Here is a 16,536-nt window from a genome sequence, read left to right on the forward strand (position 1 = left end):
ATCTGATAGTGATCATTCTTGGGCCATGTGGTTCTATGGCCATGACTGCATTTTGTATCCTATTGTTCACTAAAATGCTGACTCCTTCTCTATGTATATTGTCCTCTCTGCCCGAGTACAATAGTTTTCCTGAATTTAGGTTTATAACTCCTCCTGTCCAATGGGTTTCAGCCAAGCCTACAATGTCCCATGTAATCCTAGCAAGTTCTTTTTCCATCAGATTTATTTTACCGGGTGTCCTTATATTTAAGTTAAGAGATGCAAAACACTATTGGCTGACCACATACTAAACTTCTCGGCTGCTCCCTGTGATCTAGGATTAGTCGCGTCGGTTTCCTCGGACACAGTAATATTCTCTTGACACAGTGGAGACTCCTGATTGATAGGGTTGAATGGCAGAATAATGCAGCCGGCTTGCCACTCCTCTGCTGCATCCTTTGGTCCATGACTCCTTATTCTTTATTCGGAGCAACCCATTGGGTTTTCCCTCATCTGCCACCTGAGGGACGTGCCTGGTAGGAGTCAGGTCTCCCCCAGGACTAGCAATTTAGTCAACATAAATGAGTCACTGCTCATAAAACATGTTCGGCAAATGATTAGGACATGATTGCACCAATCACACTGTAATTGGTTCTTTTGTCATGTGGTGTGACTTTCTGCAGCAGTTTTATTACACATGTTTTCGTAATTTTAGGGAGTCAATTATAAAAAAACGGCAGAATTCAAAAGTTTAAAAAAAAACTTGATAGTTTTTTCAAAGCAGGATTACCTAAACCAAGCGCCTCAACATCCAACATTAACTTCACATTAACTTATCTGAAAGTGTGAAAATTGTTAAAAATTGTGTGTAAAACAATTTTTTTGTTATTACAGTGCTAATATTGCAGTATAATTAAAATTGCAGTATAATGTTATAGATATTTTTATTTTAAAAAATTCGTGATTTAGTGGACACCCCTTAGCCCCTATTAGTCCATTAAATCAAGAGTTTACTGTATTTTGAATTTCACTTCATTGTTTTTCTGCATCGACATGCTTTGCTTTATTTAAACTATATATACTTTTTCTTTATTAGTTTTCATTTATTTTTGTGAACACCATTGTGAAGTACGAGTACTATGCTATTATATCACAAAACCAGTTCAAAAACAAAAATAACAATTTATAAAACATAAAATGTTGTATATCCAGAAGTATTATAATTTGATTGTTTTTTTGTTTGTTTTTTTAAATAACAAACATCTATAAATTTTGAATTCTATGTACAAGCATCTAAAAATATAATGTTAGGTATTGAATTAAAGGGAATTTCAGCTTGAACGTGAATATGGTGTTGGTCATGTCATTCAATGGAACGATGACTTTTAATATAAATTAAAGATACTAAGAAAGTATATACTCGGTTTAATCCTTTATCCAAGTGTAGGCGAACAAGTTTGTGCCCAAACTATTTCAGGACTGGGGCAACTTGTATGTAGAAGCTTATAACTTCACATCACTTGCCTTAGTATCCCATGATGCAAAGCACATATCCTTATGGGTATGTATAATGCTGTGCATTATGGGAAGGGTCACTATCCAGACCAGTTTCGACCTTTATTGAGATTGAGATCTCGTCAGTGGCAGCCAGATCCAGAGACTAAGGCAAGTGATGTGAAGTTATAAGCTTCTATATATGAGTTGCCCCAATCCTGAAAATAGTTCAGGTGCAAACTTGTTTGCCTATACTTGGATAAAGGATTAAACCAAGTATATAATTTATTGGTATCTTTAATTTATAATATAACCAAGTGGGAAAACTTCCAATGACTTTTAATAATTACAGGGTGTTGCCTGACATGGGGTAGTTGTGCTAAATTTAAATTGTTTATTGCAATAAAAGGAAAGTTTATTGGAGTCAAAATGGATTTATAGCAGTTAAATATCATAAGGAATGGGGAGGAGATGGAGAGGATCCAGAGGCGAGTGATCAAGATGATTGCAGATCTATGGAATGAACTTTATGAGAACAGGTTGAAGATTTGTGGGCTGCAGAAATTGGTTGAGCAGAAAAGAGGAGATATGATTGAGACATTCAAATTGCTGAAGAGTTTCTATAGGATTAATTCAGAGGATATTTTTGAGATCAGGACTGGTGGTGGGAGAACTAGGGGACATCTATGGAAGCTGGGCAAGAGTGTGGTTAGCAAGGGTGTTAGAGCTGGGTTTTTTACTTTTAGATTGATGAATGAGTGGAATAAGCTGCTAGAGTCTGTTATGGGTGCTATGACAGTGAGTGAGTGAGTTCAAGGCAAAATATGATAGATACTGTGAGAATGTCGAATAGTTGTGTGGACATGATATTTATGGTCTCCCTCGATGAGTCTAAAGACTCCCTGGAGTCGCCCGTAATAATAGTGAAGCACAGATATCGAGCTAGTCTTCCTATACTCCTTATACCATAGCCTAGAATAGCTGCAAAATAATAACAAGAGACACACTTCCTAGAAAGAGTTAAAAATGGATATCCTGCATCCTGTCTAAATGGCAGTTGTACCTTCTGGTATCTTGCCAAAGCTGTCTAACTTAAATTTTGTACATTGTTGCAGCCACTGATACACTCAAATGATTCTATTGCAATCATCATCCATAGAAAAAGCCAAGGTCCTAGCTTCTCACATCTCCTCAAATTCTTACATGCATGACCTTGGTTAATGTCTCATTATTATTAGAAACACTCAACATTCAAAGAGAGAAAATAAGAAAAATCTTTCCAAATTAAATGCTAAACATTTTCTAATCCTGATAGCATTTCTCCAATTGTTCTGTTTGCATTTCAGATTTAACTTCTCTATATTGCCTTTTTATGCTCTCTCATTCTGGTATCTATCTTGTATCCTGAAAATTAGCACATATACAACCCATTCCTAAGAAGGATGAAAAATCTTTAATTTCGAATTAGTTTCCAGTTTCATTCACCTTAATTCTCTCTAAAGTAATGGAAAGAATCATCAACACTTAACTATTATACTACTATGACAACTCTCAACTAATAAATGATTGGCGGTATGGATTCCAGAACCATTGATCAACAGTGAATATGCTTATATATGTATTTGCATCTCTGGACAGATACCATGGAAAAGTTTTGCAAATCTTAAATAGTTTCTTTTGATCAGATGTGGCATAAACGTCTTTTGAGTAAGTTGCCATCAGTTGGTCTAGAGGGCCATTTAGTGAAAGTCTGTTGAAGTTGCTATTGAAAAGATAAGTTTTATTTTAGTAGTAAAGTAGTGATTTAGATTTGTGTCTTGCTATAGTTTATTTTTTGTAGGTTAGCATAAGTAAGCAATTGTGAAGTTTATATGTTTTAAATCTACTATCCTGATGTAGATTTCAAACTGTAGATGTTTGTTTTGCTATTTTTTGAAGCTTGCAGTGAACGAAGATGATTTATTTATCTGTATGGAGTTTCTTTCCTCCCTTTTTCTCCCCCGTCCCTATTGGGGTGAGTTGAGCCTGCTCATGAGGGGTTAAGTATTTATGGCTGTAGATCCATGTGTGTGTTCACGGGGCCAGTTTGCCTGCTTGTGGGATGAAAAATGCCAGATAAGCTGGCGGAAAAAACCCTACTGCCCGCGCCCAAGACCGGCTAACTTGGCTATGGCTGAGGAAGATCCTCAAATTCCTCACATCTTCGACAGGAATCGAACCTGGGACACTCCTTCTCCAGTCATATGGTTGCGAAGTGCACAGCCATAGGTTAACCGTGCAGACATAATGGCAATGGTTTTGAGGTAGTATGATGTGAGATGGAGACTGACTGGAAGACATATGTTGTTGGCTGTTTCTGTAGACCAGGGAATTCACAGGGAGGTGATGAACAAATGTATAAGCATCTTGGGTTTGTGAACAAGGGAAAGGTTATTATTATGAGTGATTTTAATTATAACAGTACAGATTGGAATGAAGAGATAGCATGTGGGAATAAGAACAATGTCTCGAGTTATTCAGAGACCATTAATTTATGCAGTATGTCAAGGAGAGCATGCAAGGATCGAAAGTTTTAGATCTGATCATTTCATCACAGGATGTAATTGTGAATGCGATTTCATGCTTACCTCCAGTAGGTAAATTTGATCATGAAGGTAACAATCAAATAAATTTGATTGTTACCTGGATTGTTGCTAGCCATATGAAGACTTCTCTGAGGAAAGGATATATGTGGAAGTACAATACTGGTGATTATGAAAAGGTATTGTAGAGATTAGTGAAAACTGAAATACAGAAATGGGTACTTGTGTACTGTTATTATATAAACTAGAATCTGCAAATTGCATTGTTTCAACCTTTCTTCATATTCACATTCCAGAGATTCAGAAACCACCTTAGTGAATGGCCTTTGGTTCCTTTCCAATATCTCTTCATCCTTTTGAAAATTAGTTGACTAAATCTGTGCACAATAGTCTATATGTGGCCTAATTATAGACTTATACGATGAAATCAGAATCTCCTTCAGTGACTTACTTCTGTAAGTCACTGTCCTGCACATCATTGCCATAATTAATTATGTTGTCATCACAATTTTAGCAGTATGTCCTCTAAATTTCAGATCTTTAACCACCATCATCCCAAGATCTCTTATTTCCTCCACCTCCAACAATATATCTCCTCCAAGAGTAAATTCTGTATTCCATCTTTGTTTTCCAAATTTTAAAACTACATTTTGTAACATTGAACTGGTATCCCCAAGCCCATTCACTGTCTATTCAGCTCTTTTTGGAAGGCCAAATCTGCTCTGCTCCTCATAGTTTGTCCCAACTTTGCATCATCTGTAAACCACTGTATATCCCCATTCAAATCTTCCACAATATCATTAGCATACAGGTTATACAGCAATGGCCCTAAAACATCCCTAAGACACATCACTAATGACTTTCCTCTTCTGGGATATTGTTCCCCCATCTGCTCTAGTTCGACTATCAGCTGATCATGCAGCAATCTATCAAAAGCCTTTTCAAAGTATAAGTATAAAACTGTATCCATTTCCTGTATATAATGTTGCAGCCATTTTATTGTAATAAGTAACTCAATTACTAAAACATGACCTCCCTTTAGCAAATCTGTGGAAATTCTTCTCTCTTTTATCATAGATAACATTGTTGTCAACCCAATTATGGATCCTGATTTTTCACCAGCTTCTCAACACCTAACACACACCTTGGCCAATAACTTGATGCTTGAATTCTGTCACTTTCTTTATAAAGTAGTACAGTCTTGCCTTCCTTCCACTCCTTTGGATCTTGACCCAATATAAGATTCATATTAAACAAATATGTCAAGGCAGATGTCAACCCCCTGGTACATTCCTTCAAAATACATTGTGATATAGCATCAAGTACCACAGCCTTATTAACATCAAGTTTGCTTATTTCTCCATATAACGCTTCCTTATTTGCAGCAGTCTCTCATCCTCTTCTTCTGCTCTCAAAATCTCCGTGATGTCACATTCACAAGGATGAAAGACCATTTTCATCAGCAGCAGTTGTCCTTATACCATTTTTTCTAATCAGTGTCATCCTACCATAATCATTCTTATTTTTGCTCTTTCACTTTTGTTTTAAATAGGACTAATATGGGGGTTTCTTTGTTAATAGTCTTTCTCGTCATTGTAGTGACTGATTATTAAAATGTTTATGCATAGGCTTAGAAGAACATGAACTACACATTCTGCTCAGTGTATGGAAAGGTCTCCTACCAAATCCTCATTTTGAGGATATTATTTCTAAAATGTTCGACCTGCAGCCTGAAGATTTAATGCCATTAGTTAAATACAGCTCTCTTTTTCATGATTTGGAGAGATTTATTCTTCCAACTGGAGAAAAATGGTGTGTATAAGTTATATAAATAAATCAGTTTTATTTTACTATTTAAAAAAATTTTCATGTTTTTTTAATAAAAATTAATTTCATTAATTTATGAGATAAGTGAAATGAAGAAAAGCAATTTATAAAACTTCATAAATATCATGGTGGGGAGAAAAAGATATGCAAGGATATTTGTGATTATTATTTATAATTATTATTAACATCTGACTTCCATGGAGTCAGAGACTCATCGTAGGAGGTACATACTATTGTGCACAATACTCATCCAACCATGCTTTAAACTGATTCAATGTGTCTACATTCACAAATACACTCAGGCAATGCATTCCACTCACCAACCACTCTCCTTGCAAAAAACCTGTCCTCACTCCTCTGCTCACACCCCTCTTTGTACAGTTTCCAGCGATGACCTCTTGTTCTACCTCCATTCCTATGAAAAATCCCTTCCTTGTCAACCTGATAAACCCTGACTAGCTTATATGTCTCAATCATATTCTCCTCCACTCTCTTCCTCCTATTCACATGGCTTTACAACTTATATTCTCTCAATCTGCCCTTGTACTCCAAATTCCAGACCACTGACCACCTTTATGAATCATATCTGGACCCTTTCAAACATATCCTCATCACCATGAAAATTGAATAACAAAATTTGTGCACAATAATCATATGAGGCCTTATATGATGGCTTCATAAATTTTCTATTTCTGCATGTCAGGATCCTCCATGTCATTGCCCATTATCCTAAGCGCAGTCTTCACAATTTGTGCAATATGGCTCCTGAATTTCAGGTTCTTATCCAGCATCACTCCCAGATTCTCATCTCCTCTACTTCCTTTAACATTTCCCCACCAAGTGTATACTTTGCATCCCATTGTTGCTTACCATATTTCAAAGCTTACATTTTGCAAAATTGAATTGATAATTAAACTTTCCTGCCCATTCATGCAATCTATTCAAGTCCTCTTGAAAGGCCATAACATCTGCTTGACTCTGCATTGCTCTCCCCAGTTCTGCATCATCTGCAAACAAGTACATATCACTAATTAAACCCATTCCAATATTATTAACATACAAATTGAACAACAATGGTCCCAAAACTGACCCCCCTCCTCTGCACCTCTGGTGATCTTTCTCTTCCAGGATACTGAATCCCCATATATAACTTTCTGATATCTGACAGCCAGTTACCGATCCAAATCAGAAGTCTGTTATCCAATCCCATCTGTTTCAATTTATTTACCAGCTCATCATGTGACAGTCTATTAAAAGCTTTTGCAAAATCCAAGTATGCCAATCTATATGCATCTCCCCTGCTCTAGGCATATGTCACCTTGTTATAATACATAAATAAGTTAGTGAAACATGATTTCTCCTTAATAAACCCATGATAATAACCACAGAGAATACTGCTGTTATCAATCCATTTCTGTATCTTTCCTGTACCTTCACCACAACTCCAGATATACAGATTGGCATATAATTTTATGCTACAGCCTTGCACCACCTTTATGCAGTGGAACAATTTTACAATCCTCCCAATCCCTTGGAACCTGTGCTGTTGCAAGACTCTATTAAACAGGCATGCTAATGCTACTGACAATTCCATGGAACATTCCCTTAAGATACCTGGTGATATGACATCAAATCCTATCACTCTTAATTGACATCAAGTTTATTTCCTCAAATACCTCCTGCTCACTCACAATTAAGCCATCCTCTCCTATGTCCTCCATAGGTGGAATCATGAGGAACCCTTATAAATTGATCACTGAATACCACAACAATGTCTTCTGCATCAGTTACCATTCTACCACTTTCATCCATTAATATCATCTTACCATGATTATTCTTCCTTCTACTTGCCACCTATCTGAAAAATTCTCTAAGGTTTTTCTTCATCTGATTTGCCAATTTTTACACTTTTGTTTTCTTTAACATTGAGTCACTCTCACGTAGCTTGTTCTTTATATCCTTCATGTAACTGATTATTACCATTATTCATCTTGTACTTCATCCAAAGTATCTTCGTTTTTCCAGATTTCAAGCATAAATTCCGCATTCATCCATTTTACACCTATCTTATTCAGCTTTAAGCCTTCAGAATACATTCATACATTGATGTTGTTATGTATTTCTTTTTTCCCATGCAGCATTTATTTCTTTACCACTCAACTCCTCAATTCATCTTATGGCTCCAATCCATCTCCTATGCTTGTTATATTTACCAGCTTTATAATTCTGCATATATCCTTTTCTCACAAAAATCTGCAAAATGCTAGCCAGGTGATCACTTTCACCAACTGCTGAAAGTGTGAAACCCACTCTCATAATTACATCCTTGGATGAAATGACCAGATCTAAACTATTGATCCTCGCTTGCCCTCCTTCACATGCTCCCAGAGATAGTTATCTCTCAAGAACTCAAGAAATTAATTTTCCTTATTCCAAATACTATCTCTTCATTCCAATCTATACCTCCATAATTAAAATCACCCATAATAATTACCCTTGCTTTGTTCACTAATCCAAGTTGTTTATATATGTTTCTTCATTACTATTCTCCCCATTCCCAGGCCTATAGCAACATCCAACTAAATATGTATTCCTGTCCACCTCCACATTACACCACACTGCCTCATAACCATTGACACTATTTCCCTCTTTCATGTCTACTTTATGTGGACATAATTACCCTGCTATGATCAGTTACAATCCCGTCTTCCTTATTGCCCTTTCTATCCTCACGAAAAATACTGTATCCTTCCATTTCTATTCCCGTTTTGATATCATCTTCATTCAACCATGTTTCACTTATTCCTATGATTTTATGTTGAATAAACTCAATCAGTGAAACCATTTCATCTTTCTTATTTCAGATACTTCTGGCACATTAATTCATTAATGTGCCAGAAGTATCCGAACACATTAATTCAATTTTAGGTTCATAACCAGTCCTATTCAAGCCACTTGTTGGTTGTGATTTCCCCACCACACCAGCCCAACCACCTTTATCTCCTATATCTGCTCAGTTTCAACTTCCTCACTCACATCGCAATATACTCCATCTTCGTAATCACATTCCATTTTCAACATCCATTCTCCCTATTCCATGCTTCCCTGTCCACCCAGGCTCCCCCCCCCCTCCCATTTCCCTGTTCCTCTTGCAATCTCTCTCTCTCTCTCTTTTCATCCCTCTCACTACTACTGTTTCCACTGCCAAGTCTTTAGTACCACTCTCCTAATTTTTCTGATCACCATGTAAGCAGAAAGGACTCCTAATTTTTCCCTTCTTCTCTTTCTTCTGATCTCTTGCATGCATCACACACTGTACTTCCATCCAGCAACACTTTCTCCAATGCACTCACTTCAAAGCCATTCAAATGCAAACCATTATGCCTATATAATTTCATTCTTCCTCAAACACATGTCATGTATTTACAAACTCTACTTCCTTCTCCTCACACAGCTTCACTAGCATACCATTTTCATGATTTTGGCTCTCCGTCTCAACTCATCATCATCATCATACTTTGACAACACACTGACAACCTACACTGTTTTCTTTCACTCTTCTCAATAGTCTCCTGATATTCGCCCTCACATCCTCCTTATGTTTCACTTAGATCATTTGTCCCCACAGTAACGACTTGTTTATTTCTTCCTCATGTCCAATGCCTTAATTATCCAACTCCTCCTCCATCCTGGATAGCAGACCTTATGGACTTTCTCAGTAACTTGGCCTCTAACTATAGAGTCTCCATATACTGCTGTCCTTGAATCACTCATCCCCTCTCTTTTATTCTTTTTTTTTAATTTCATTCTATTCTCTTCCAAACTTTTATTAGTTTATGCTAGATGTCTAACATCACTCCATATATTCCTCATTTCATTTTTGATTTTCAATAACTGTTTCATCAAATCTTGCATTCCGACAATTTCACTCTCTGTCACTCCCACAGTCTCACTACCTCTCACTCCTGCAGTCCCACTACCTCTCGTTCTACTTCTTACTTCTTTTTACTCGTTCATGCTTTCTTTCACTCCCTTATAGGTAATGATCTTATGAAAATGCATTATTAATTGCATCTGCTTCCTCATAAATCATGAGTTTGCATCCCATGAACATTCTACAGCTACGCCATCCTTTAAAATATGCTGATCCATCTGAAAACATAGAATCTTTACCAGTGCTGCTGTTTTCTACGTGTTAAAGATATTACATTGGCAGATGGGCACACAGCAAATATGGCAGGAAAAAAGGTTTAGGCATAAAAATAGCAGTACCAATATTCAATGCCAGTGCAATCTTGATATTGCATCTAGTGATTTTCATCTCCTTGGAAAATTAAAGGAACATGCAGATTTGTATTTTCTGCAGTTGTTTTTATTATCAGTTTCTCCTGTCAATAAATCTAATTATATCATTAGTGTAAAATATTTATTGAACTATTAAAAAAAGATTAAACTGGAACAGGCATTGCTTAAAATGAATTGTGGGATTATTTTACATGAGAATATCTTGTTCATGTTTACAGAAATATATATATAAAGCAAAGGATTTTAAAAAATACTTTAACGAATATAATCTATGAAAAGGTAATAAAGAAAATAATAATAATAATAAAAATACACACAAGCACAAAAAACCAACTTACATCCAAAATATGAAACATCAAAATACATTTAATATCTTCAAAAAATTCACTGTATTATTCCATGGCAACATTAAGCTGACTTGGATTATAGGTAATGAAAACTGATGAATCAAATTATATTTGAAATAGGATGTACAATATTTTTCGTTTTAAACATGTATATACACCTTTCATTAGTGGGAGCTAGACCTGCAGATATATTGGAAGCTAAATCGATAGCAGAGATATCCATATTCAAATTTCAGAATTGTATGTCATCATATTATTAAAATATTCCTGATAACAGAGAATTCCAACAAGTTGACTTTGCCGTGGATTATGGATAGAGGAATAGTTTGCTATGAAGTTATCTGCCTCTATATAAAAGTAGCCTACTTGTGAAATTACTTCATATGCATATTTTGGTTTGCTCATCCATGAGTACAGAATAAAAATAAGAATATAATTTCTTGTTAAATGCAGTGCACTTACTGACCCAGTGGAAAAAATTGCATGATCTACTAAATTGAAAAGGGAAAACATTCCCATAAGAATTCATTACTAAACGCTTCGTTAAAGATGTTGAAAGTTTTCTTGTGCAAAGGTTAAGGCTTCTTGTAGAAAGGTTAAAAGTAAATTATGCATTTTTAAAGGCACTTCTATCATATCAAATATTTTATTTGTGTTTATAACACATGAAAGGTTTAATAATGCTATATTTACAAATATTTGAGCTTGAAACTAAAAAGCCATCTTCAGCGTAGGTAAAAATGATACCACCAAGTAGAATGCTAACAGTGGATTGTTTAACACTTTTTCCATGTATATGTATGATGTAACAACATTGAGATGTAAAAATATAACAAAAACACTAGTGATAACTAAGAGACTTTCCTATATTTTTGCAAAGATATACAGTCATTCTTATTTAAGGTTAGGATAGTGTATTATTCAGGCTGATATACTTTCCTTAAATAAATTCTTTTATTTAAAGCAAAAATGATGAAGTAATTGAGTTCTTGACCAGAAGATTGCATGTTCAATATCTACACAGTGCTGTGCTAAGACATACTTTTTAGGTTTATTATAAGTGATGTAAGATTGATGCTGCTGTATTCTTTTTACCACAGCAAACCAGTTTGTCCAAAATAAAGAAGATTATAATCACAGGGAATTTGATAAATGCCTCAAAGGGTAAGAGGAAACTATATGTCCTTGGAGGATGGTACCACCAACATGAGCTTTTATTGATAAGAAATAATTAGTATTAAGTTATTTAAATTAAGGGGATATTAAATCCCACATTGTTTTAAAACCGAATAAGAAACTCAAAGATTGGAATCAGAATCATGAAATTCTCTGATTCCAATCTTTAAGTTTCTTATTCGGTTTTAAAACAATGTGGGATTTAATATCGCCTTAATTTAAATAATGTTTATATTGCCAAAATGAAACCTATTGGCTCTTTATATTTAAGTATTAAGTTATACTTCTATAGGAACATAAAAAAATAGGTTTAGAAATGCCAGAAATGTAAGGAATGTAAACTCTTCTTACAGTTTCTTGGAGAAGTAGCATAGAAATCACAGTTCTGCTGTATTTCTCTTTTGGATAAACTATTTTTTAGTATAATATTATAGATATTATGAATTTCCAGCTGGAAGACTTCAGAGTGTAACAAATAGCATGTGCACACTTTAGTAGATTCTTTATAATGCCTATCTTTTACAAAGGATGATGAGCTGAAATATGTAGTATATATGTATTATTATTATTAACATCTGACCTCCATGGAGTTAGAGACTCATTGTGGGGGGGTAGGAGTACACACTATTGCACACAGTGCTCATCCAACCATGCTTTAAACTGATCCAAAGTGTCTACATTCACAACACAACACACACAGGCAATACATTCCACTCACCAACCACTCTCCATGCAAAGAACCTGCTCCTCACTTCTCTGCTCACACCTCCTTATACAGTTTCCAGCGATGGCCTCTTGTTCTACCCTCCCATTCTATGAAAAATCTCTTCCATGTCAACTTGATAATAACCCCTGACTAGCTTATATGCCACAATCATGTACCCCCGCTTCTTCTACTCACGAGGCTCTGCAACTTGCATTCTCTCAATCTGTCCTCATGCTCCACATTTCAGAAACCACTGACCACCTTTGTGAATCTTCTCTGGACCCTTTCCAACATTTCCTCGTCACCATGAAAACACAGTGACCAAATCTGTTCATAATAATCCATATGAGGCCTGATCAATGCCCTATATAATGGCACCATAACCTCTCCATTTCTACATGTCAGGGTCTTCCGCATCATTACCATTATCCAATGTGACATCTTCAAAACTTATGTAATGCAGCTCCTGAATTTCAGGTCCTTGTCCACCATCACTCCTAGATCTCTCAATTCCTCTACTTCCGTTAAAGTTTCCCCACCTTCTTGCTTACAATATCACAAACCTTACGCTTTGCAACATTGAACTGATAGTTAACCTTTCCTTCATACAATCTATTCAAGTTCTCTTGAAAGGCCATAACATCTACTTGACTTTGCATTGCTCTCCCCAGTTTTGCATCATCTGCGAACCCAGTTTATTCCTCTTGGATTGAATAAAATAACCTAAAATACATACAGTGCAGACAACCAAAAAGCAGACTAGCTAGCACCACTTGCCCTAGAGGAAGACTATTTCATCAGAAAGCCAGGCTAAATCACATCTCCCAATTTAAATTCGAGCGATTGTTGTGTTCCTGGAAGCACCACAAGTTCTACAGAACCTGGTTAATTACAACTAAACAAATGATGTGATACTGCATAGATTTTGGAGGCACTACAATATATGCTTGTCAGCATTAATAATAGAAATTATAATGAAGAGTGACACTCTCTTCATCTATGCACATGACTGTCTTTGTTTGTTGAGGTCATTTCAGTCCCTGTCTTCACTGACTGGGTATTATTAAATTACCTCTGAAAATGCTAGCTTGAACTGATGAAACCCTGACTTGTAAATAAATAATTTAAGTCAGTAACTTATTTAATCTTTAAAGGTATCTGTGGCATAACTATAAATAATAAATTACATGATAACCACAGTAATTAACTTTAATGAAATAAAGGTACAAATATTTCTTACTGAAATTAACAGTACATCATCAGTGTAGACAACAAGCAGTTCAGAGGAATGGAATACAAAGTACATAACAGTCGGTGGATTACCAATTAAAACCTGTTGCTGCGTGCTAGAAATTAATATTAATAAAATATTATTAAATAATTCTTAACTATTTCTTTTGATGGTTACATAAGATAAGAATCTTCCAAACTTTTGGGAGAGAGAGACAAGCATTTCAATTCAGATTTGGTTTATGTAAAAGGGCTTCACAACTTTCTTTGAAATGGTGTTTGTATTTAAACTTGCATCTATGGAGAAGACGAGTTTATCCCACTAGATATTGTGTTTAGTGTCAATACTATGTTGTGCCAGACCAACTTTTGAGGTTTCATATATTCAATATAATATTGATGTTCATTCATTCTTTTTTCCACTGAACGGCCTGTTTGTCCAAAGTATGTTAAATTTGATTTGCACAGTATTTGGTAAACACCAGCTAATGATAGCAGTGTCAGTTTGTCTTTTGTAGATGGCAACAGGTGAGAAATTTTGTTGTTAGGAAAATATGTGGGAATGAGATGATATTTCTTCAAAATTCTGCTAATCGGTTCTGAGATGCCAGAAATATAAGGGATTGGAACCCTGCTTTCTGCTGAAGAATCATGAAGTGTTGGAACATAGGAGTCAATTATCTGCTGGATTTGATTAGGTGTTGTAACGATTAAATTCCATTAACTTTTTGATAGTGAAAAGTTCTTGTTGTAAGCTTGTGGGAGAAGACACACTTTATGTGCTCTATTAATTAAAGACTTGATAACACCAATTTTTTGAGAGGTGTGATGAGCAGCCTTTTGATGAATGTATCTGCCAGTAAAGGTAGGTTTTTGATAAACACTGATTGATAAATTCCAGAGGCTGTGCATGTAGGAAGGATGTCCAAGAATGGTAAACTACCAGTCTTTTCTTTTTCCATGGCAAACTGAATGAGTGGATGAAGGCTATTGATCTGTTGTAGGAATGTAGTAAATTCCTCTTCAGAATGTGGTCAAATAGCAAAGACCATCAACATAACAAAACCTAAGAGAGGGTTGGGAATGAATGGATGAGAATAAGGTATCTTCCAGATAGTTCAAAAAATAGTTTGCCAAAGGTGGAGACAGAGGGCTACCCATGGCAGTACCTTCAACTTGTCTATAGATCGTGTTTTTCCAGCTGAAATATCCTGAATGTATAACAAATTCAAAAATCTTTGCAATATCCGAAGGATAATCATCATATAGTAAATTAACAGTGTCAGATAGTTGATTAACTATCTTTTGATTAACAAAAAGAAACATTTAATTTTAGAATCACAAATTTTACACTTAAGATCAAATCACTAATTAAGTTATTATAAACACTTCAGCCTTTCTGATAATACTGTCATACAAACTCAGATAATGGTAAATTTGTTATCTCTAATACAGTCTTCTCACAGTTAAGTTCCAAATACAATAAAATCGCAGTAACACCTCTTTACAAGCAAACACTTTTAAATTTACACTTCAGCTAATCTTCGCAATAGTTACTGTTAACATAAGGAAATTCTAGGATGAAACACACTCACATCTCTACATAGGAATATTAATGGTTGGAATGTTCTTACCGATAATCTTCTTTCTTCATCAACTTACACACAAACACTTTTTACGACTGTAAACACTTTATACAATAAACGGCACTCATTGAAATAAATCTTCTAAGCAATAACTGAATAAATTTAGTTTAATCCTTTATCCAAGTGTGAGCAAACAAAGTTCGCGTCTGAAAGTATCTTCAGGACTGGGGTAAGGTTAGTGCAACACTAGGACGACTCCTTGCAAAGGTGGAGCAAGCTACTAACACTCCTATCTCAGTATCTCCCATAATGCAAAACACATCTCCTTGCGGATATGTCTAATGTTATGCATTAAGGGAAGGGCCACTACCCAGACTAGTTTCGACCTTTATTGAGGTTTCTTCAGTGGGAGCCATTGGGAGATACTGAGATAGGAGTGTTAGTAGCTTGCTCCACCTTTGCAAGGAGTCGTGCTGGTGTTGCACTACCTTACTCCAGGTCCTGCAGATACTTTCAGGCACAAACTTTGTTTGCTCACACTTGGATAAAGGATTAAACTAAATTTATTATATTCTAACCAAGCGAAAAATAAACTTTCAACATCTCTCTGTAAATCCAGAGTAATTTATTAAAAAGGTGGCACACCATTTGGCAACTCCTATAGGTAGAGATGACTTTACTAATACTTCTGGCTGGTATCTCCACTTGGGCCTGGCTCCCACTGAAGAGACCTCAATAAAGGTCGAAACTAATCTGGGTAGTGGCCCTTCCCTTAATGCATAACATTAGACATATCTGCAAGGAGATGTGTTTTGCATTATGGGAGATTTTGAGATAGGATTGTTGGTAGCTTGCTCCACCTTTGCAAGGAGTCGCCTGGTGTTGCACTACCTTACTCCAGTCTTGAAGATACTTTCAGGCGCAAACTTTGTTTGCTCACACTTGGGTAAAGGATTAAACTAAATTTATTATATTCTAACCAAGTGAAAAATAAACTTTCAACAAGCAATAACTGAATTAATCAACGGTTACAATGCACATAATCAAACGTTCTTGCGTGAAGTACTACTGATCACTTCTTCTTTCGGAGCCTTGGTCAATCCAAGGCTCCGAAAGAAGAAGAGTTGAGGGATAGGCACATAAATTACACAATTCTGAATTATTAAAGACAACACAAGTGCAAACACCAATTATGTATTAACTCCAATCATGTCAAAGGCAATCCAAGTGCAAATACCAACTAATGCATCTTTACTGAGTAAACTCAACAAAAAAAAAAAAAAAAAAACTGGATTAATCAGACT

The 16,536-nt window shown here is 35.6% G+C and overlaps 1 protein-coding gene across 1 annotated transcript in view; it reads left to right on the forward strand.

Moving 5' to 3' along the window:
- Positions 1-16,536, forward strand: part of LOC150100219 (telomerase protein component 1-like) — a 1,179,105-nt gene that overhangs the window by 649,076 nt on the left and 513,493 nt on the right. Inside the window, exon 28 of the mRNA XM_090402391.1 lies at positions 5,684-5,867. Coding sequence (XP_090258517.1) covers positions 5,684-5,867 — 184 coding nt within the window. The remainder of the gene's footprint in view (positions 1-5,683; positions 5,868-16,536) is intronic.

This window comes from Typopeltis vanoorti, chromosome 13 (assembly GCF_054136105.1).
Source record: "Typopeltis vanoorti isolate ZY-2024b chromosome 13, IOZ_Tvanoo_1.0, whole genome shotgun sequence".
NCBI lineage: Eukaryota > Metazoa > Arthropoda > Arachnida > Uropygi > Thelyphonidae > Typopeltis > Typopeltis vanoorti.